Source organism: Sus scrofa, chromosome 2, assembly GCF_054392235.1.
Source record: "Sus scrofa isolate SSC_HxYL_T2T_F1_AM1 chromosome 2, Sscrofa_HxYL_maternal_Yorkshire_Landrace_v2.0, whole genome shotgun sequence".
NCBI classification, from domain to species: Eukaryota; Metazoa; Chordata; class Mammalia; order Artiodactyla; family Suidae; genus Sus; species Sus scrofa.
The window spans coordinates 108,339,540-108,363,078 of NC_139384.1; the positions used below are offsets into that span (position 1 = coordinate 108,339,540).

At 36.8% G+C, this 23,539-nt stretch overlaps 1 protein-coding gene across 6 annotated transcripts in view; it reads left to right on the forward strand.

Annotated features, from left to right (window-relative positions):
- The window catches only part of ADGRV1 (adhesion G protein-coupled receptor V1), a 536,680-nt gene that overhangs the window by 107,512 nt on the left and 405,629 nt on the right, over window positions 1-23,539 (forward strand). For 3 of the 6 annotated variants that reach the window (XM_085014024.1, XM_021085376.2, XM_085014023.1), the window contains exons 25-34: window positions 1,117-1,246; window positions 4,124-4,204; window positions 5,576-5,715; window positions 7,677-8,286; window positions 11,864-12,079; window positions 14,037-14,252; window positions 14,945-15,189; window positions 16,667-16,848; window positions 17,646-18,457; window positions 21,195-21,404. In XM_085014024.1, coding sequence (XP_084870150.1) covers window positions 1,117-1,246; window positions 4,124-4,204; window positions 5,576-5,715; window positions 7,677-8,286; window positions 11,864-12,079; window positions 14,037-14,252; window positions 14,945-15,189; window positions 16,667-16,848; window positions 17,646-18,457; window positions 21,195-21,404 — 2,842 coding nt within the window. Of the gene's footprint in view, window positions 1-1,116; window positions 1,247-4,123; window positions 4,205-5,575; window positions 5,716-7,676; window positions 8,287-11,863; window positions 12,080-14,036; window positions 14,253-14,944; window positions 15,190-16,666; window positions 16,849-17,645; window positions 18,458-21,194; window positions 21,405-23,539 lie in introns of those variants that run through there. The other 3 variants (XM_085014025.1, XM_085014026.1, XM_085014027.1) reach the window with 3 other exon arrangements.

Sequence of the window (23,539 nt, forward strand, 5' to 3'; positions counted from 1 at the left end):
AAAGAATGCTAAAAGGATGAGTGAGCTTAAAGGGTAAGAAAAACAGGAAATGCAGTATAATGAAATACCAAAGAAAGAAGGATTGGCTAATTGTGTAAGATATTGCTAAGTTCAAGTAAGGTGGTTTCCTCAGACAGTCGAATGAGACTTGTAGAATTCCTCTTTTGATAACTGTATTCTAGGCAAGGTTCATTACTTTTTTCCCTTTTTCTATTGAGCTAACTCTATGTCTGTTATAACAGTTGTTTTCCATTCCATGTTAAACTCTTCTGGAATGTTTTCATGGAGCTAGAGATTTGTCTTGGCTGTTTTTGAATCCCAAGCATCTAAAATGGTACCATGCACATGCAATGTGTTTGAAGATACTGAAAAAAGTTAATGAGTCACTAAGTAATTTGGTTCTGTACTTGGGTTCCTCCCCTCAGTTTAGCTTTAGAATCATTAATTGTTCCACAAGATGAAATATAATTCTCCGCAGAAGCTAAACCTAGAAAACTTTAAACAGTTTTAAAATTTATTCTCACAACTTGAGGAGGAAATGCTTAACCTAAGATAATTGGGAAAAAAGGTCCCTAAGACCTAAAATAACTTTTTATATTTCTAGTCCTTATGAACTTTTCTGATGAAAGATCTATATTGTGAATTGCAATTGTGAGAATAATCAAGGAAAGATTAAGATATTTATTATTGCTAGGAAAAATTTTTGAAATGAAAATGCCATAATTATTATTCACTGAGTATTTAAATTACTCAATGATACAGTTTCAGACGCTCTAAGTATGCTTATGTGGTCAGGAAAATACCATGCATCTCATTGAATTAATTCTTTAGAAATATGCGGATGTCACCTCTTCACATTTCTCATTTGCCTTGACTACTTTTTTGATGAATAAGCAAATCAGAAAGAAGTCCATCTACTGTATTTAGTTTGAGAATATTTATGTAGAATTTATATTGAACATTATTCATATCCACTTAAATGTTTTTAGTTTTATATTTATCTTCATTTGTTTCAGTATTTATAACAATTTGGGACATAGTAAACATTCTCATTTTTATACATTCATATTCAGAATAATTATGATCTAATAGATAAATCTTTTATTTGTGTTTCAGAGTGTTGCTGGTACCTTAGAATTTCAACCAGGAGAAAGATTTAAGTACATTTCTGTTAACATCACTGATAATTCTATTCCTGAATTGGAAAAATCCTTTAAAGTTGAGTTGTTAAACTTGGAGGGAGGAGGTAAGACTGGTGACTCAAAAATACCAAATATTTACTTGTCCACTCACCATGAAAGTAGTAGATTCTATTAAGGAAATGTGTTCCTTTGGATTACTCTCTTGTGTTAGTCTTTCATTACTCATTTGTCTTTTTCTAAAGTAGGTGTGCTTTTACAATAAAATAGTTTAATTATGCTAAATCACTGTATTATAGTAGTTCTTTATAGTGGGTGCCCCTAAATCATCATTATCCCTTCTTTCTTATTTCATTGTTCATAGTGGGTCCTTTAGAGTCATCTCCAATTGCAGAATAGGTGAAAATAAGTCCTTTTAGATTATGATAGGGTGATTATTAATAAGGCAAATTAGTACTAGCTTATCCTTAATTCTGATATGCTGACAACTCTGATTATCAAAGATGTTTGGAGTCAAATCCATTTTAGGGCAGAAGTCATTTGCATTGGAGGGAGGCTTCTTATAATCGTTATTTATCCTGCTTAGATTAACTCTATATGCTTCTTTGCAGAAGTTTCACTGTATTTGATGGTCAGGTGCTACTGGGAGTATTATAGAATACATGAGATATGTACCCTATCACCTTTATAAATGTAAGAAATTGAGTGTTGGTATGGTGTTCATTAGGTCTCTTCTATTACAAAAGCTAGTAATATTATGTTTTGATGAAGAAAGTCATAGTACTATATAAGCCATTCAAATGGAGAAATTGGGTAGGACAGAAATATTAATATTGCCTTTTCATATGTAGTGAGACTGTGGCATCAGTATGACAAAATTTTCCCACAAATTTGGGGCTTTCTTCTTTTCCCAGTGCCCACATGCAAACAAAGGAAGTCAAGTTAGGGAAGTGATTATACAGTCCCACAACTTGCTTGACTACATAAAGCAGTGGAAGTATACTGGACAGTGTGTTTGGCTGGTATCAGACCAGCTTTGCTTGTCTTCCAAAGACAAGTCTTCACATTTCCAAATCATTATTTTCATGAAAGGAGTTCATTAATCAGAGGTGACTATAGGATATTAGAAAAGTTGTTCTTTGTATCACAGCCAAAAAAAAATTATGTATAGAGAAAATGTTAGTGATCAGTACCTACTATTCATTAATAAGGCACATTAAATATTCTTCAGAAATTATATTCGTGATCATAGTGATGCTTTTGATTTTATGTAGATACTTCTTCCTTTGTCTCTAGAATGTGCATTGCTGTATATTAATTTAGCATGAGAAACCAGTCTTGCAGTTTCTCAAGTGGGCAATACTGGCAGAGAATCTGGTCCTCTCTGACCCTGTTGAGTGGACATTGGAAGGAATCTAGATGCAAGCTCCCATGTAGCTGGGACTCCCTCAGAGGAGAAATAGCTTGTAGAGCTAAATTCTTCTGAGGGTAAAGGGAGAAACCCTTATACATACTGTTTTGTCTATAAAATTGATTCTGCATATAGTGGCCACCTGCATAGGTGTTTTTATGCTAGCCAGAGCACATCGGTGTTAAGTTGCACCCCTCTTTCTCACAGCTTGGAATTAATATGGAAACAAAGCCATGCACTCGGTATTTCCTGAAGTCCATTTTGCCTCTTAAGTCTCTAAAATCATTTCAGGTTTGGGAAGCCCTGAATTCTCATTTCTGGTATATCGCAGTCCTATGGAGAGGAACAAAAGAGCAGGACAGATCTTAAAAATTAACATGTCAATCAGGGATACTGGTAGTAGTACATAGGTGTGGATGTGGTCTTGCTTATCTTATTCCTTTTCCACTGCTGCTATGGCTGCCCTTCCTGTCTTTCTTGTTTGCAAATACTTGGTAAAATAATGGCATGTATGAGATGTATTGAAAGGAAAATTAAAACCTCTTTCTGTTTATTAGAGTCTTTATGTACTGCCAAGGTGCTTCATTTTCTACAATATTAATTATTTGATCTTGGCAGCAGTTCTACACAAGGCAGCAAGCACCTTTTAAAGGTGAGAAAAGTGAGGTACCAAGAGCTTTAGTGATTTTCTGAAGGTTTTACAGGCTGGTATCTCTCACAGCCAGGGATGAAGCAGAGTTTTTTAGACAACTTGTTTAGGGTTCTTTCCAAAAATGTTAGTGGCAAAAGGGTGATCAAATCTGAGAATGGTAAATATGCTGGAATTTATTTAAATGTGCAGCTGGAGGGAAATGTTTGAATTGGTTGTTTTAAGTGGTAAGATGACCGTCACAGGCATATAGGCCTAAGTGTAAACAGATATATGCATACAAATATTTTAAAAATATTTGACATGTTGTAAACAATTTACCTGGTTGTAAGTGAAAATTCAAAAATAAAACTAGTGTGGGGTTCCCATCATGGCTCAGTGGTAACTAACCTGACCAGTATCCATGAGGATGCGGGTTTGATCCCTGGCCTTGCTCAGTGGATTAAGGATCTGGCATTGCTATGAGCTGTGGTGTAGGTCACAGATGCAGCTCGGATCTGGGGTTGCTGTGGTGTAGGCCAGCAACGGCAGCTCCAATTAGACCCCTAGCCTGGGAACTTCCCTATGCTGTGGGTGTGGCCCTAAAAAGACAAAAAATGAAACAAAACAAAACAACCCCCCAACCAAAAAAAAAACAAAAAAAACAAAAAAAACAAAAAAAACCCTAGATTAAATTGACAGAAATGGGAAATACTAACTACAACCTACATGGACTATTTCCTGAAGCTATGAATGAAAGATTTATTAAATTTGTGGCTTGACTCATGTTTTACTATTCTCACTTAATCTACTTTTATGGAAGAATGAGTGTTGAATATTACTGTATTTTTCTGTTTGCTGGATATGTTTTAAGAGCTCTCAAATTTCTCATTGTGTCATTGTGTGTTGTATGGGTTGTGTCTCTGTGTGTGTCTCCTTGTGAAGTGACTGGACTCTTTAGGGTTGATGGCAGTGGTAGTGGTGATGGGGACATGGAATTCTTCCTTCCAACTACTCACAAACGTGGTAAGCAGCTGTTCCAAGGCCCTTTGACTGTTCCACATTTTCACTTTTCTTTCTAGAGACAGCAATACTAACTGCTTATTGATACCTACCATATATAGGTCCTTTAGATATTTTATCTCACTAATCAGCACAAAAACTTTGGGAAATAGTATTTGTTCCATGTTATCATCACCCAGGTAGAACATGAACAAGTAAGAATCAGGTCCTTGCCTGCCACCAAAGTCCAGATTCTCCCCCTCTTCATACCTAATGCAGTTTCCTGATACTAATTGTAAGAAAAATTTTTCTTGATATCATTTACAAAAGTGCTTATTGAAAAAGATTTTACATGACTTTGAATACCTAAAAAGGAGATAAATAGAACATTTATATTTTCAAGTAAAAGGTATCACACTAATTTGCTTTACAAAAAAAGTTTTATATGTAGCATTTAATCAAAACAAATAGGAAGGAGAAATTAAGAAGAAAATAAATGTGGATTAAGTTGCCAATTAATGGGAGGGAATATTGAAAAGGGGATGCCTTTTGAATTAGATTCATATGCAAGTATGATTCAAACATGATGTTTACATCAAACATTTCTTTATATTAAGGGAGAATACATAGAATACTTATTTTCTTTAAAGAGAACGCTTTCTATCTTTCAGAAAGTTTCCCTTTGAGGAATCCCCCCAAAAATTCCCTTTTCACAGTGTCAGATTTTATATTTTAGTTTCAGAACTCATGTTCCCACCCCTCTCATTCCTGACTTCCATCACTGCCTCATGTAACTTCTGGTATTTGATTACTCTACTAATTTGGGGATTATTTATTTTCCTGTCTGCATCCACTAATACAACATGAAAGTTGAACATACTTCTCAGGAAAACATTAAGTACTTCTTTAGATCTTGACATCTTTTTAGTTATAGGACTGGACTCTGAGACCCAGAGAGGTTGATCTATAATATCATAATATGATGAAAACATAGGCCTAGAATTAATGCATATTTGGAAACCAAGAATCTGCACAGTCAAATTGACAAAAATCATAGGGATAAGAGTCATTTTTGGCTCATGTTCTTCTGAGGTCAGGAAAGGTCGTGGGAGACTTTCTTCATATGCTCCTTGTGGAAGAATGTTCTCTTTCATAGAAAAGGAAAAGAAAAACAAGTTTGCCCTATTCATCTTCAAGTGCTTGTGCAGCACTTGTGTATCACATTGGTGCCAAGACAGAAGAAAGTCATAAAAGCATGAATATGTGTAGCAGCCATTTGTGTCTGCCTTTCTTTCTAAAACAAATTTAGGACAGACTCAGTGATGCCTTTTTCCTTTGGCTTGTAAATTAGTGACTAACATTTTTCTTGCTGTTTGTTGGAACTTATTCATGCAGCCAGTCTAGGAGTGGCTTCCCAAATTCTAGTGACAATTTCAGCCTCTGACCATGCTCATGGTGTATTTGAATTTAGCCCTGAGTCACTCTTTGTCAGTGGAACTGAACCAGAAGATGGATACAGCACTGTTGTATTAAATGTGAGTACATTTTTCTCTCTAGTCATAGATACCTTGTTTTTTTATTATTGTTTTATTGTATTATGAAGGTGTGCTTATGTTAATTTTTTTCTGTGTAAGTGGAAAGGAATGAGTGTATTGGCACAGACAATTCAAGTTGATAATTAAACAGGGATTTGGCATTTGTCTTTGTGTTTCTTCTTCTTCTTTTTTTTTTAAATGGAAGTTCCCAAGCTAAGGGTCAAATCAGAGCTATAGCTGCCAGCCTTCACCATAGCCACGGCAACTTGGGATCTGAGCTATCTCTGTGACCTACACCACAACTCATGGCAATGCTGGATCCTTAACCTACTGAGCAAGGCCATGGATTAAATCTGCATCCTCATGGTTAGTAGTCCAGGTTCATTACTGCTGAGTGACAGCGGGAACTCCTGTCTTTGTGCTTCTTTTTGCACACAGATTCATCTTATAATTCTGATGATTCTTGACTCTTTAAGGAATACCATGAAGCTGTAATACATAGATTTTTATTTTAATTCAGATAAGCTGTGGTAACAAACATCTGTAAAATCTCATAGGCTTGAACATCACTTATGGTGTGTGTCCATTTTACGCTGGCTGTCATCAGTCACTTAGGGCTGAGAATTGCAGAGTCTCCATCTCAACAGGTGCTTCTGCCTCCACTGAGTTGGGAAATGTGTATGTGGGAAGCTGTACACTTGCTCTTCAGCTTCTTTCTGGAAGGGATTCCAGCATTTCCCTTTACTTCTTTGGTCAAAGTAAGTCACATGACCATGCTAATGTAAGCAGGTAGAGAAGTGCAGTGCTGTCCTGTATCTCTGCCAAAGGGAAAGAAATCCAAAACAACTGTGAACAGCGACAGTAAGAACAACTCTGTGTGATGTGTGTGAGTATATGTTGGTGTGTGTCTATGGTGTTCCAGTAGGGATTTAGTAGGATTCTATTGTTAAATATCCCGGGGAAGCTAGAAGCATGCTCAGCCTTAGATTTTATACAAATGATGCAGGATAACTCAAAATATATCCTTTCTGTACTTTTATGGCAGATCTTCAGTAAACTGTTGTGGAAAAGATTTGGCAACTTTGGAAGGGATAACTAGTTTCTCAAGAAAGAAAACAAGGATTAAGGGAGAGATAAAGTTTTGTAAAATTCCTAATTTTATTTTGAGTCAGAATTCATATTTTAAGTTTGGGACTTAACATGATAAAAATTACTTCTAGTTGGGACTTAACATGATTTTTTTTAAGGCTTTTCAAATTCTTCTTAATATACTATTGATCAAAAAATTTCTCTTAAAATATGTTTTATATAACCATATGTCAAAATGTTTTTCGGTGAATTTGTTTTTTGTATTATATTGAATATTTAATTACAATTTGTTTTAAAAATGAGTTTTATGGCTAACTTTATGGAGAAATTATCACTCATCTGTTCCTTTGTAAGGCGTGTACCCTCCTTGCAGGAAATGTAAACATGTTCATGAATATGCTTAAATATAAGACACTGATAACTATGTTTTCATTTTTACTGATATTTGTTAAAGTTGCAGAGATGGTACAGTATAATTTAGTTAGAAGCTAAAAAACTATGGTTTAGTTAGAAGCTAAAAATGTTCAATCTATTTGTCATTTCACACAATAAGCACTTTTTAAGTGGGACTCCCTGAGGGTCTTCAAAATGGGTCGTATGTATATTGCCTTTGAGAATCTTAATTTTCTTTGAAGTTCCTATGGGGTATAGAAGCTTAAGGATACAGTGTTGTCACTGCTATGCTCAGGTTGCAGCTGTGGCTTGGGTTCAGTCCTTGGCCCAGAACTTTCACATGCCACAAGTGTGGCCAAAAAAAAAAAAAGCTTATATACAATAAAATAAAAAATTAATATCCTGTTATTCTATATTTACAAACCTCTATTCACTTGTTTTAATTCCTCTCGATATATTTAATATGAACTATTTTAAAGGTTATAAGAAGTCATGGGGCTCTGTCTCGAGTGACTTTACTTTGGAGCATAGACTCTGATCCTGATGGCGATCTGGCCTTCACCTCTGGCAACATCACATTTGAGATTGGGCAGAAGAGTGCCAACATCACAGTGGAAATACTGCCTGATGAAGATCCAGAACTGGATAAAGTGTTCCCTGTGTCAATCCTCAGTGTCTCCAGTGGCTCTTTGGGAATTCATACTAATGCAACATTAACAGTTTTGGCTAGTGATGATCCTTATGGGGTCTTCATCTTTTCTGGGAAAAATAGACCTATTAAAGTGGAGGAAGCAACCCAAAACATCACATTGTCAATAATAAGGTTAAAAGGCCTCCTTGGAAAAGTCAGAGTCACCTATGCAACACTGGATGATATGGAAAAACTGCCTTATTTTCCACCTAATTTAGCCAGAGCAACTCAAGGAAAAGATTATATACCAGCTTCTGGGTTTGCTCTTTTTAGAGCCAATCAGAGCGAGGCAACAATAACTATTTCAATTTTGGATGATGATGAACCAGAAAGATCGGAGTCTTTGTTTATTGAACTACTCAACTCTACTTTAGTGGAGAAAGTGCAGAATCGCCCAAGTAAGTAACCATTAGTGTGTTTTTATTGTTATTAAAGTTCAGAATCCTGAAACAATTAAGAATTTAGTATAGTAGAAAATTCTATAAAAATAGTAAGCTCTAACTTTGAAAGCATCCTCTTAAAAAAACTTATCTATAAGGCAGATGGAGGTGGAATTCTTGAAAACATGATATTTTAAAAGTCTATTACATTCCCAGACTACATTTTTAGACGTGTCTGTGTAAACCAGTGTAACTAACCTCTAGTACTATTGTGCTATATATTGTACCTTCCAAAAACATTCTGGAATCAATCTGGGGATTTCAGGGACAGTCCTGGTAGCAAGAACCTGAGTCTCTTTTGCCTTGATCCACTTTGAAAGATTCCTTAACCAACTGAATCGCTTTGTGTTGGTGAGGAGCATGTGGCTCTGGCCACTGAATGAGGGAAGGGGGATAAGGTTGTGCAGTAGTAAGAAATCCTGGAGATTTTGTGGGTTTCCGTGAGAGTTGAGAAGAAGGCACTGATTGGACATAAGAATGAGGAATGGAGAGTGACCCATGTTTGGCAGAGGATCTGATGCAGCAGCTTTTGTGGGGAAAGTAGCAGCCTGGCTCTGTGGCTTAGTAGCTTGGCCTGGTAGTAGAGAGCAGAGTCTGAGCTTGGGGAGCTAAAAAGAGTTAATGCATTAGAGCTTGTTCAGTAGACGCATCTCCCTAAGAAGACATTTAACTTTAGGGGTTTTTAATTAAAAACAAGAATTATTTCCTGGAATAATATAACAAGAAAAGGAAGAAAGTTTGGTGCTATTAATTGAATATCAATTTTAGGATAATATTTATAAATATATTAAATAAATACTATATATTTTTAATGCATAATGAAACCTTCTTAAAGAAACTGGAATGAAATACTCCAAAGAGTAGAATTTCAAGATCTTTGTTTTGAGTGTGTTCTGCCATATAAATTAAGGTTTCTTACAAGTAAATTTCTTCACCTTACCTTAACTCTGGGATGAACATAATGTATATTGAGCTACATTCTTGCCTACAATGTAATTGTAGTCCAGGGTTCTAGCAAGAAGATTACTTTTTAGGACAGCTGCTAACATTAAATTTTCAGTTTACAGTCAAGGTCAAAATTCTCATATGGAAACCCAACCCTTTTTTTTTATTAGTAAGAATAAGGATCAGTTATAATAACAAATACATTGAAATAAAACCAATAATTAGCCTTGTTAAATAAGAATTATGAAATATAGCCCAGTTTTCAAGGGACCCATAGTTTTTTGAGTGAGCCTAAAGTAAAGCCAGAGGGAGAATTGCATATAGCAGTGGCTAGGAGCTGTGGGTGCTGGTCTCAGGTAACGTGTTCAAAGTATAGTAATAAACTGTTGCATATAAACTTTTTAAGCCCCTGGTTCCTTAATCTATAATACAGAATTACTATAGAGCTTAAGAATGATCATTGATAATATGTGTGAAAATGAAAACAGTGCCTGGCACATGGTAATCATTCAATAAATGTGAATAATTATTATTCATAAAGTGGTATACACAGAATATCCATGTGCTGTGAGATGGGAGAAACCACAACATGTATTTCACACTTGACATGTTCCTGGAATCGTGCAGGATACTTGGGGCTGTTCAGAACTGGCATAAACTAAGATGTGAAAAAAATTAAAGAACAATTAAGTGCATTAGAAAGAAAACAATAAATGTCATTAAAAATGAAAAAAAAAAAAAGAACAATTAAGTCTAAATCTGTGTGATCCTGTCTCAGTTTTGATAGGCAAAATCAGTGTAGCACCTATAGTGTTTCTGTATTCTGCTCTGGATATAGTCATCCACTTTCAGGACAACAATGTGAGAAGGCTGGTGATGAATAGGCATAGGGCAGGATGAAAAGTCATGGACAGATGAAGGTTTTATACCTGGTTTGATGAGGAATTGTGTACGGGCGCAAGAGATTAGATAGACCCTTACGGAATAATTGTGTCCACCAGGAACTTGTGTGATGCCTTAGCTGACTTCCTCAACATCTTTGTAGTTCTGATTCCACATCTGTAAAATGTGGAGTCTTAACTACCACGTAGAGATAGTCTGGGAATTAAATGTCTGGATGCAATGAAAGTATTAGAACAATGTCTGTCAAATAGTGCGTACTTACAAAATGTAATCTGCTGCTGTAATTCTCTGTCATTGCCATTATTTTCCAGTTTAGTCAAATTATGTTATATTGATATATAGTTTGTGATTTTTAACTATGATATAATTTAGTGTGGTCTGTATCATTGAAACTAAATGGTGTTATTACTTGTTTTGAGGTTAAATTGTCTGAAAATGTTAAATTTTATTCATTATCATATAGTTTCAGATACCACTGTTTCTAGATATGAAATATGAACTCAAAGTTGTTAACTTGTAATAAGAGTCTGTTGATGCTTCATTTTTTTTTTTTTTTGTCTTTTTGCCTTTTCTAGGGCCGCTCTCGTGGCATGTGGAGGTTCCCAGGCTAGGGGTCGAATTGGGGCTGTAGCTGCCAGCCTACGCCAGAGCCACAGCAATGCGGGATCTGAGCCGCGTCTGCGACCCACACCACAGCTCACAGCAACGCCAGATCCTTAACCCACTGAGCAAGGCCAGGGACCAAACCCGCAACCTCATGGTTCCTAGTCAGATTTGTTAACCACTGAGCCACGACGGGAACTCCTGATGCTTCATTTTTGTTAAAAAATTCACTTTTTATATTGTTTTGACAAGGGTGCCAGTTGGAATTGAACCTAGAGCGTAAGTCAGGGAGAGTTTGCAGGAAGTTCTAAATGCCTTCAAAATAAGTTGTGCTCTCTCTAACATCAGTGGAAAATAAGAAGAGTCTTAAAAGTAGACTTAACAATACAGCCCTAAAGTATAGCCTTAAAAGCCCTAGCGAGCAGACCCTGTTATAGCAGTGCTGAGTTTGCAATGAAGCTAACTGTTTTCCGGAAGAGGTGGCTGAGTGGCTGCTGACTGAGATGGGGCAGGGAGAACAGGTTTGTGAGGGAGGGCAGCAGAGCAGGGAGAGAGGAAGTAATTTAATTAGAGTGTGATGATTTTCATATCATCTTTGAGGGCAAGGAACTAGATTACCTCCCTACTCAGTTTTGTAACTAGTGCCATTTAGAGAAAATTTATGGTGTGCTGGTAACCAAGTAGAAGAGCATAATTACATAGATTTCATCATTGTCTGTTATACTGTTATGCAAAGTGCTGATTAATTATGCTCTAATCAGTTTTTTTTAGCCTTTTGACAAATTTCCAATATTTACTGAAATAATACTTATAGGATAACTGTTCTTTTGCTCAGGGTTCTATAATAAAAATCTCTCTAGAAACTACAGGAGAGTAGGGGTGTTCTTTTTAATTTATTTTTGTACCCCTGGCACCTGGATTGATGCTGTTGCCTAGTAACTAATAAATGTTTTCTTTTTTATATAAATAGTGGAAAACATAAAATGATGATCCCATTTGGCTGATGGATCTTGTGGAGGCTTCTGGATGACTTTTGGCTGGTGTTTTGGGTTTTGATATATAAGCTTTTTTTTCTTTGTTTCAGTCCCAAACTCTCCACGCCTTGGTCCTAAGGTAGAAACTATTGCTCATCTAATTATCATTGCCAATGATGATGCATTTGGAACTCTTCAGCTCTCAGCACCAGTTGTTCGAGTAGCAGAAAATCATGTTGGACCCATTATCAATGTGACTAGAACAGGAGGAGCATTTGCAGATGTTTCCGTGAAGTTTAAAGCCGTGCCAATAACTGCAGTAGCTGGTGAGAAAAGACATCTGTGGAGTGGTGAAGTGTTTAAGAGGGAAGCTGCTCAAAGATGTAGTTTGAAAAGTCAAGCAGAAAACAGCCATACTCCTGTGTCTTTTTTTAAGGCACACATGTAAAGTTTTTGTTTTTTTTTTAGCTTTTCAGGGCCACACCTGCAACTTATGGAAGTTCCCAGGCTAGGGGTCAAATTGGAGCTACAGTGCTGGCCTAGTGCACAGCCACAATGACACAGGATCGGAGCCGCATCTGTGACCTACACCACAACTCATGGCAATACCAGATCCCTGACCCACTGAGCGAAGCCAGGGATTGAACCCGCATCCTCATGGATACTAGTCATATTTGTTTCCACTGTGCCCCAATGGGATCTTCGAGTTTTTATTATATATTTATGGCACTGATTTTGTAGAATTTTTGAAAAATGTTGGCAAATTTTTATGAATTTAAAAGCTGTGATAACCCAAATAGGCACAAACCAATGAAAAGTAAATTAAGGAAAGCATTGTTAGGCTTTCTCTGTGTGGACTTGTAAGTTTTTTGGAAGGCTTCATGTCTAAATGATACTGAGGGATACAGGATAAAATGTGACGCCATATGATTGCAGTGTTTGGCAACAGTCTTGTCTCTCTACTCATTTATCTTGCTAGTTTATTTATTTATGAAGGACATGGTAGAGGCAGTGATTAGCATTGATTGTTTTATAAGCAAAAGGTTTCATTGCCAAATGCAAACATTAGGAGATTGATTTGGTGGCACAGTTGCAGCATCTAGAAGGAGATTTTCCTAAGAGCTATTCAATTAGAGTCTCTCTAGTGTGCAAAGGATGTGAGTGTGAATGATTGTGAATGAATGGGAAAACATGCTCAGTTTCTTTCTTTCTTTTTTTTTTTTTAAAGTCCACACCCAGGGCATATGGAGGATCCCAGGCTAGGGGTCGAATTGAAGCTGCAGTTACCAGCCTACACCACAACCACAGCAATGTCAGATCCAAGTTCAAGCTGCATCTGCAGTCGCCAGCCTATACCGCAGCTCATGGCAACACTGGATCCTTAACCTACTGAGCTAGACCAGGGATCAAACCTGCGTCCTCCTGGATTCCAGTCAGATTCGTTTCCACTGAGCCACAATGGGAATTCCTTGGTTTCTTGAAATAAATCATCTGGTATGATACTTGCTTGAAAAGATCATAAACCAGGCATACCTAGTCCATAAATTACATGTGGGTGCACACGTACATGCACCCATACATTTGGGTGGTAGCCCAGAGGAATGCCTATTTATAAGGGGCTTTACACATTGACAGATGGTACGGATTAATCACTGTTATAGAAAATTAGCACCCAGGCTGTATAAGAAGCTTCTCTTTTTGCCTCATTCACTGTTTGGAGACAAAGCCACCCTGAGTGATATGCAGAAGTAGCAGCTTTTAATCCGACTTTGTAGAAAAGGTCATAGTTTCCAGCAGTAAGATGGATGATGCTGACGTGCCCATCTCTGTGAAACAGTGTGATTTATCTCCCCAATGAAATGAGAATTGCAATTTGGCCTTTTTTTTAAATTTTTTATTTTTTAAACTTTTGTAGGACAGGGGCCATCTTGTGGTAAAGAATGACTTGGTAATGAATCCATGTCCATATCTGTATATCTGTGTTTACATCTCTATTATCATACATGTAATGGAAATAGAATAAATTATGTGTACATCTTTCTAAAAATGAAGGAATGGACTTGAACACCCCGGATATCTTTTTCATTATTTTGTTGTTATCAAACCCACTTTTCTCTTGCAGGAGAGGTAAAATCATCTTGTTTAGAATAAATGTAAATCCTCAAAAACATCTTTCAAAGTATACCCAGGAAATGTGCTGTGTCATAGTATTTTCCTAGTATATAGGATGTTTACTATCATATACTGGAACGAGTCTTAGCATTTTGTTTTTTGTCTTTGCAGGTGAAGATTATAGCATAGCTTCATCGGATGTGGTCTTGTTAGAAGGAGAATCCAGTAAAGCTGTGCCAATATATATCATTAACGACATCTACCCTGAGCTGGAAGAATCTTTTCTTGTGCAACTGCTGAATGAAACAACAGGAGGAGCCAAACTAGGGGCATTAACAGAGGCAGTCATTATTATTGAGGCCTCTGATGACCCCTATGGATTATTTGGTAATGAGACTAGTTTGTGTCTCCCTTTTACTTGTCTATATAGATTCGTACGTTTCTTTATTTTTAGAGATTCAGAATTGATCTGATAGTTTCCTTGAAACCTGCTATTAACTGATACACAGGACACCTATATTCACTCACTAACAATGGTTAGTGGCTGTTGAAAAAGAAATAAACCTCTCAGCATAAATCTGGAAAACATATACTTTTAGGCTTCTAGGTCAGATCTGGCTCCTAGATCTGTTTGTGAATCTCAGAAAAAATTTTTAAAAAGCTAATTTAACTCACAGAAATTTATACAAAAAAGTATGAATTTTGGGGCTTTCTTTATAGTAGAAAAATCTGGAAACATCATGCCCCCTTTTCTACATAGCTTCAGTCATAGGAATTATATAGCAACTGCCAGGCTTATACCATGCAGTCAGTCCCAGAATTCACGAGATCCCCTTCACTCATGACCTTGTTGGGCAAGTGAGCTTATGATTTCTGTTTCTATCACAATGAAGAATATTTTGGAAAATTTGGCTGGCCTGACCAATTTGTATCAGAGCATATTACTCTGATTTTGTAGGAGTGAGCTTCTTAGATTGCTAAGAGGGATAAAAGGAATCAACCAGAGGATGGTAGTTGGTTAGCTCTACATTGACTTAGTTTCACTTTGTATTTGAAATTATCTCTGCTTTTCCCTTTAGGTTTTCAGATTACTAAACTTTTTGTAGAGGAACCTGAGTTTAACTCAGTGAAGGTAAACCTGCCAATAATTCGAAATTCTGGGACACTCGGCAATGTTACTGTTCAGTGGGTTGCCACCATTAATGGACAGCTTGCTACTGGCGACCTGCGAGTTGTCTCAGGTAATGTGACCTTTGCCCCTGGGGAAACCATTCAAACCTTGTTGTTAGAGGTCCTGGCTGACGACGTTCCGGAGATTGAAGAGGTGAGAGGAATGGCTAGCCTAGAATGCCACTAAATTTTATCTTGTCTTAGAGTAACTGAAACAGATGGCTGTTATTGTGACATTTGTAGAGGTGTCCAATAAGTAGAATGTTCAAAATATGGTAGTGTGAAAGTGTTTCTTACAGATAACAGAACCAAGAATATTCCAGAATATTCATATACATACACATACCAGTTTACTAGTATAAGATGGTTTTGTGGAGTTCCCGTCATGGCTCAGTGGTAACAAATCTGACTAGAAAATGAGGATGCGGGTTCGATCCCTGGCCTCGCTCAGTGGGTTAAGGATCCAGTGTTGCCGTGAGCTGTGATGCAGGTTGCAGACATGGCTCAGATCTGGTATTGCTGCGGCTGTGGTGTAGGCCAGCGGCTACAGCTCTGATTCGACCCCTTGCCTGGGAACCTCTATATGCTGTGGACGCAGCCCTAAAAAGATTTAAAAAAAAATTGTTTTGTACAATTATATTTTCAACAGTTTTGGCTAAATGATTATATATATAATCTATCATAAGTTTTGCTATATTGTTCCATATAAACTCTTAATTTGTTTGTATCCAAACTCCCTTTTGGCTTGTCAGCCAGCCAGTCAGTCTTAATTAAGTGTAGATTTTGATTTTCCACTTGTTCATTTATTCTTCAACAGTGCTGAGGATTTACTGTGTGACAAATACCATGCTAGATTTATTTGCCTGATATTTATTTTTGATGATGAAGAAGCAAGGTGGTGAATAAAGACAGTCACAGTGGGGAAGTTGATTCATCACTAACACATATTGGCTGAGGATAATTTTATTTTATTTTATGAAATTCAAGAATTATTAAAACTTTGGTCTCATAAAATTGCATTTAATAGTATTTATTCTTTAATAGCATCAAATTTTCATAGAAGGGAAGTCCATAAAATTTCATTTGAATGCTAATTATGTCATTATTCACTTGTAAAATATTAGGTATTAGTTAATACATATAAAGCTTTTTTCTTTTCTCTAAATTTAGGTGATATTATATGAGTTTTTGTTTTAAATTTTATCAGAGAATTCCCATTTATGAGAATGTGAGAAATAAAGCATAATAAATTAACTATTCATAAAGCACACATGTAATATTTTACTTTAGTGAAAAAAAAGGTATAGGAGATAAGAGTACATTATTGAAGTGGTAAACATAAACAGGCATCTTTAAATTGATTCACAAGATTTTTATAACAGTGTTAAGGAGCTTCAACAGCATATATTTCTTATGTGTAATCATGCTCAGATTATTAAAAACTGGTGATGGATTGTTCTCTTGCATGTTAGGTTTGTAAATGTAGTGGAGGATTTTCTTTAAGTCCATTTATATTACATTTCATTTTATTCTTGTACTTCTGTGGATATTTTTGATTTTTTTTTCCTGCATCTTTTTACTCTACTTTCAGAACCAGGATTCTGTTAAGGAAGTTTTCACTGTATTTTTAGGTTATTCAAGTGCAACTTACTGATGCCTCTGGTGGAGGTACTATTGGGTTAGATCGAGTGGCAAATGTTATTATTCCTGCCAATGATAATCCTTATGGTACAGTAGCCTTTGTTCAGTCGGTGTATCGTGTTCAAGAGCCTCTGGAGAGAAGTTCCTGTGCTAACATAACTGTCAGGAGAAGGTATATGAGATAGCTGCTTGTATCTGTAGGGGTGATGGGACTTGTGGGGTGGTGGGAAAGGATCTCTTGAATAATTAAATAATTTAAGTTTGGTAGTTTTATATAATGTAAATTATTTTATATGTTATATTTATTATATGAATTATATCTATTAATATAAAGAGCTCATTATATTTTTCATACCTTTTATTAGTGAAATGGATTATATATCACTGGGCTTTCTAACCCCAGTAATTATTGCTTTAATCTATGATTTGTTTGAATTAAAACTTAAATACAAGTAGTTTCCAAGTTAAGAGATACTCAGATGCCACATGAAGTGGTTGATTTTCAGGTTCAATTTTTCTGCATTTCTTTTGTGAGGCAGCATACAGTTCACTGAGTTCCTTCAGAAATAGAAAATACTTGGTCTTGTGACCTTATGGCAAGTAATTACATTTCCTTGAAATGTGCTCATGTTGGTATCTTTGTTACTTTGTTTCTGCGAAATGTAGTCATGAAGATTGATTTTCTAATTCTACTTGAAAAGCTGAAATGGATATGATTTGCATATCTTGCAAGATATTTGCATAGCTTGGTTAAAAATAAGCATTGTTTGATTGAAAGCAAGCCAAGTTTCCTTACATGAGAAAGCAATGAAAGACACATGTAATTGAGAAACATGGTTGTGTTTGTACTATTATTTTATACATTAAAAAAAGAAAAGAGAAAACCACAGTTGGTATTCTCTTCTCTATGTAATCCACAGATTGCTTTGAGAGCTTAACCTGTCTTTTAATTGTCACTCCATGTTTTAGCGGAGGGCACTTTGGTCGGCTGTTACTGTTCTACAGTACTTCTGATATTGATGTAGTGGCTCTTGCCGTTGAGGAGGGTCAAGATTTACTGTCCTACTATGAATCGCCAATTCAAGGGGTCCCTGACCCATTTTGGAGAACTTGGGTGAACGTCTCTGCAATGGGGGAACCCCAGTACACTTGTGCCACCTTGTGCCTCAAAGAACACGCATGCTCAGCATTTTCCTTTCTCAGTGCTTCTGAAGGCCCCCAGTGTTTCTGGATGACATCATGGAGCAGGCCAACTGTTAACAACTCAGACTTCTGGACCTACAAGAAGAACATGACCAGGGTAGCGTCTCTTTTTAGTGGTCAGGCTGTGGCTGGTAGTGACTATGAGCCTGTGACAAGGCAATGGGCCATGATGCTGGAAGGCGATGAATTTGCAAATCTCACAGTTTCTATTCTTCCCGATGATGTCCCAGAGATGGATGAGAGTTTCCTGATTTCTCTCCTTGAAGTTCACCTCATGAACATCACAGCCAGTTTTAAAAATCAGCCAACCATAGGACAGCCAAATACTTCTACTGTTGTCATAGCGCTAAATGGTGATGCCTTTGGAGTATTTATGATCTACAGTATTAGTCCCAATACCTCGGAAAATGGCTCATATGTCCAAGTTCAGGAGCAGCCCCAAAGCACAGTGGAGATGATGATCCATAGGACAGGGGGCAGCTTAGGTCAGGTGACAGTTGAGTGGCGTGTTGTTGGTGGAACAGCTACTGAAGGTTTGGATTTTATAGGTGCTGGAGACATTTTGACTTTTGCTGAAGGTGAGTGATGCTTCTAAATGGATTTTGGTTTCCCGGGTAAAGTCATTATTGTCAGTTTTCATGATAATGTTCTCATGAATTCTTAACTGTATACATTCTTGCTAATATGTAAAATGAATGATGGTTTTAAAAAAAAAATTGAAGTTAGTTGCCCTGTTAATGGTTGACATGATATAGGCAGGCTGATAGTGTCTGCATGTATATCTTTTCAGTTTATTACAAAGAGAAGATTTGCAGCCAATGTGTGAGTTTTATCCTCTTTATGTGTGATAGAGAGCCTTTAAGGAAAGTTAGAGGCTCTCTAAAGCAAGTTTTAATTTTGTAAGTTATAAAATGAGCCATGTATCTACAAAAAAATATGTGGGTAAGAAGTACTGGTAGCTAGGAAAATGAATATTAACTGGGAAGCTTTTTCATATGCACTAGACAAATCAGCATAAACCTCCAAAGAAAATAATTTGTAAGTGTAAATAGTATAAACTTTGATGACTTCATTCATATTAAATTAAGCCTAGTGATAGATCAATTTATAATACTGTTCTTGGATGGGATCACTATTTTAAATTTTCACAAATAATGAAATTATAAAGAAGTTGGATGATAATTAAAATTAAGGTCAGATTCACTGATTCTTTTCCAGGTCTGGTTGAATCACCTAATATTTGAAAATTTCAAAAGTTCACATATTTAAAATAGTTTTCTTTGAGTAGAGGAAATGTGTCTTTACTGAGATCATTGTTTAAATCCAGATTTGGGCAGTTATACATTCTATATGGGTTTTCTTTTTTTTTTTCTTTTTAGGGCTGTACCCGCAGCATATGGAAGTTCTCAGGCTAGTGGTTGAATCAGCGTGGCAGCTGCCAGCCTATGCCACAGCCACAGCAACATGAGATCTGAGCTGTGTCTGCAACCTATATCATAGCTCATGGCAATGCCAGATTCTTAACCCACTGAGCGAGGCCACGGATTGAACCCACATACTCATGGGTACTAGTTGGGCTCATTGCCACTGAGCCACAATGGGAACTCCCTCCATATGGCTTTTTTTTTTAACATAGTGTTTTTCTGATTGAAAAGTAATGTATATTTGTAAAAACTTCAGGTTATGCAACAAAATGAAGAAAGTAAATGTTATTCACAGTTCCGTATCTTAGAGCAATTCAGTGCATCTTTTATTGTTTAACTTTTAATGCTTATGTACTTTTTTTGAAACTAATTGGGATCATGATGCATATGGATTATAATTTTTGAAACATCTAATAAGCATTATATTTTAGAGTAAATTTTTAAAATGGTACAAAACATTTCTAGGAGTTTCTGTTATGGCTCAGCGGGTTAATAACCTGACTAATATCCATGAGGATACTCAGTGGGTTAAGGATCTGGCATTGCCGTGAGCTGTGGCTTAGGTCACAGACCTGGCTCAGATCCCGAGTTGCTTTGGCTGTGGTGTAGGTCAGCAACTGCAGGTCTGATTCAACCCCTAGCTTGGGAACTTCCATATACGGCCCCGAAAAAAAAAAAAAAATTCTGTAGTGGTTATTTCCCAGCAAATGATTTTTGGAAACAGTGAAATGATGATATGCTTGATGCGGGTGGGGGTGTGTGGATAGGTTGGTAACTGGTAACACTTCTCCCAATTTCAAAGGAAATAATAAAAATTTAATGAGGAGGGAGCGGAGATGAAAATTTATAGTTAGATTTTTCCAGTGGCTTTGGTAACTACAAAGAAAATTATCCTATCATGTAATAGCATTGTATAAATAAGTATTACTTTGAATTATAACCTAAGTATCACACAAAGTGGACTATATTTTATAGTTAACTTAAATTCTCAGATAATATACAGTTTCTCCAGCCAGTCTTGACACTGAGTTGATAAAATATACCAGTGTTATGAGAACGTGCATTCACTTCCACTTTCTCCTTTTTCCTGCCTTTTCTCATCCTTTTAACCTCTTTCTAGAAGGTGACAAAGAATCAGATGAAAAGTACTGTAGGCTGCACAGCAGAAGCTGTGTTGGGTTTAGGGGTATTCAGCTAATGGGGTCCTAGACTAAATTGCAAAGTAGGTTACCTGGCCCTTGTTCCTGTCACGCATCCCTTTGAATCCCTCTCTGTCTCCTTTCTTTGTTGCACACATCTTGGACACTAGTATTGGATGTTGTCATCTCATCTGGCTCCCCAAAGACTTAACTCATTTTGGCAGGTTCTTTCACTCAGAATTTACTATCCTTTTCTGTTTCCCATTTTGACCACTCTTCCCAAAGTGTTCCTGGTCTTTGCGGGAAGTTTGGCCTTGATTACCTGAAAATCATTCACAGTAATACCAGAATTAGAATGCAGCTCCACTGCCTAGAGGGAGCTCTTTCTAAACGGAAGATGTTTTAGAACTTCTTCCCCTAGCTAGGTCACTGTACTTGGCTAAAGGTCAGGAAGTAAAACCATGATTTCTTGAAATAATAGTACCCTTTAACTCTCCATACTTCAAAATGTCTTTTTCCAAAGGCTGTCCATATTAATGAGATTTTACAGTGTTATATATGCAAAAGAGTGTACAGATTAACATGCAACATTTGCTTATAGTGGCAGTAATATTGCTTATGATACTGAACTATTATAATTCACTCATGTATTTTTACTAGACTTTTTTTGGGAAAGAGGTTATTTTGGACAACTTTGAAAATTCCCTGTTGATGATTTTCTTACTTGGTTTTATTCCATTAATTCTTTGTAGGTGAAACCAAAAAGATAGCCATCTTAACCATTTTGGATGATTTGGAACCAGAGGATGATGAAAGCATCATAGTTAGTTTAGTATACACGGATGGCGGAAGTAGAATTTTGCCCAGCTCCGACACTGTTAGAGTGAACATTTTGGCCAATGACAATGTTGCAGGCGTTGTTAGCTTTCAGACTGCTTCCAGATCTGTCATAGGTCATGAAGGTGGGTTCCTTTTTCTGTTGAGCACATTCATTCTTTTTTCCTTGGATGTCATTTTTTGCCTAGTCTTTTAAAGTTTCCCACTTTTAAAATTCTTTCATTATTTGGTCCAGCGGCGTATGTTAATGTACGTGGGGCTTATCTGGGAGAGCGCTGGATCGTGAACTGTTGAGCTAGATGTAGAGGCCTTGCAGATTGCTGTTGTGTCCTAGCTTGCCACTAGTGTGATTTTAAGGAAATGAGTCAAATCTAGGATGCTCAGCTTTTTCATCTGTTAAATGAGGGGAAATACCATTCCTCTTATAGGTTTCTGTGTGAGGATGAAGTGAACCAATAAATGTAACATGCTTCGCAGAGTTCTGGGCAATTAGCTTAAATGTGTTCAGTGGTAGGTGTTGATGTTAAATAGTGAAACATTGGCTCTCTGTTCAAAACAAACAAGAGTTTGTAATCAGTGAGTCAATTAACCTGGATTTGATGTATATATGTCTTATGAACAAAGTGCCAAACTAGAACAAACTGTAAAATGTCATTTTTTTCTCTTAAAAAAACAAAATTTCCTTGAATCTTAATATTTTACATCATATATAGGGTTTATACTTATAGGCTAAGTTTTAATTAGTTTAGAACATTATAGCAATATTTTTGACTTTGAAGAAGACTGAGATAAAACTGGTATTTATAGTCTACGTTTTACTATAACTTGTGTTTAAAATTTAAAAACAAATTGTACCTCAGAGAGTTAAGAAATGAAAAGGACCATGCATTTGGACTTGGGTTTTTACAGATGTGAAAACCAAGACAGAGAGAATAAATGACAGGATGAAGTCATATAGTTAATTAGTGGCTGTGCTGGAAACTGAATGCATTTTAGGGTGCATCACTTTTTACCTTAGTGTGCTCCCAAGTTGCAAGTTTATTTAACTTAATGCAAATGCCTGAGACATTTTCCCAACACTCTTTCCTTTTATGAATGGTTTACAATCTCATGTTGTCATAGCAGTAGCAAGTAAAAGTGACTAACAAATTGCTATAGGTCTCATCTAAAGACAGATCATTAACTCTTGGGAAATCATTTGTAGTATAAGTAAAAAGTTACTGCAGGAGGAGTTAATCTTCATAATAATGACAACAACAATAACATTTATTGAGTGTTTTCTGCATGCCAGACATTTCACATCCATTATTTCACTTAATTTTAACCATAGAAATATGAAGTGGGTGTGATGATACACACCAGATTTTCACGTAAGGAAACTGAATTTCAGAGGGACTATCTGGCGGGCACATAGTTATTCATGATGGAGCTTAGACCTAGTCTGAATCAGAAGCTTATGCCATAGGTTACCTTGTGAGAAGAAACTTTATTTCATTTGGACTTCTGTCTACTGCAGAACCTGATACTGTAGGAACTTTGGGTAAATATTTCAAGATTCGAGTTGGAAGAATAATGAGTTTGAGTAACCGTGTCCATGTGAGAGGAGGAAATTGGTGAGAGAACCTGATTCTATCTCAAGCTAGAGATGGAAATTGGATTTTTAGAGATAATAGTTGGAATCAGGAAAATTATTAAGATCCTTATGGATTGAAGAAGAAAAGCAAGTTATCAGTGTTGGAGTTGTGGGGACCACCGGGCCAGGGTGCTGGGAAAAGCAAAAGGCAAAGGGGAGAGGGGTAAAAAGGCTCTGCCAGGGAGGAGGGAAGAGACCTCAATAAGAATGTGTTTTCTTTAGTTATCACAAGACTGTAACCAGTATGTCTCCTACTAACATGGGCCGCAAGCATCTGGCATTGCCATGAGCTGTGGTGTAGGTCGCAGACATGGCTTGGATCTGGCATTGCTGTGGCTCTAGTGTAGGCTGGCAGCAATAGCTCCGATTAGACCCCTAGCCTGGGAACCTCCACATGCCGCGGATGTGGCCGTAAAAAGGCAAAAACAACAACAACAAAACAAACATGGGCAGCAAGCTGATTCAACTCCCAGATGGGCTAGAGGGAGCAGTGGTAACTGCAGAGAAATTTTAAAGGAGAGCTTGGGACGAAAAGCAAAAATCTAAGGGTAACAAAAGACAGGACTTAGAGGCCTTGGGGGCAGTGGTCCTCAAAGTTAGTCCTCAAGCTGATGCCTGCACATAAAG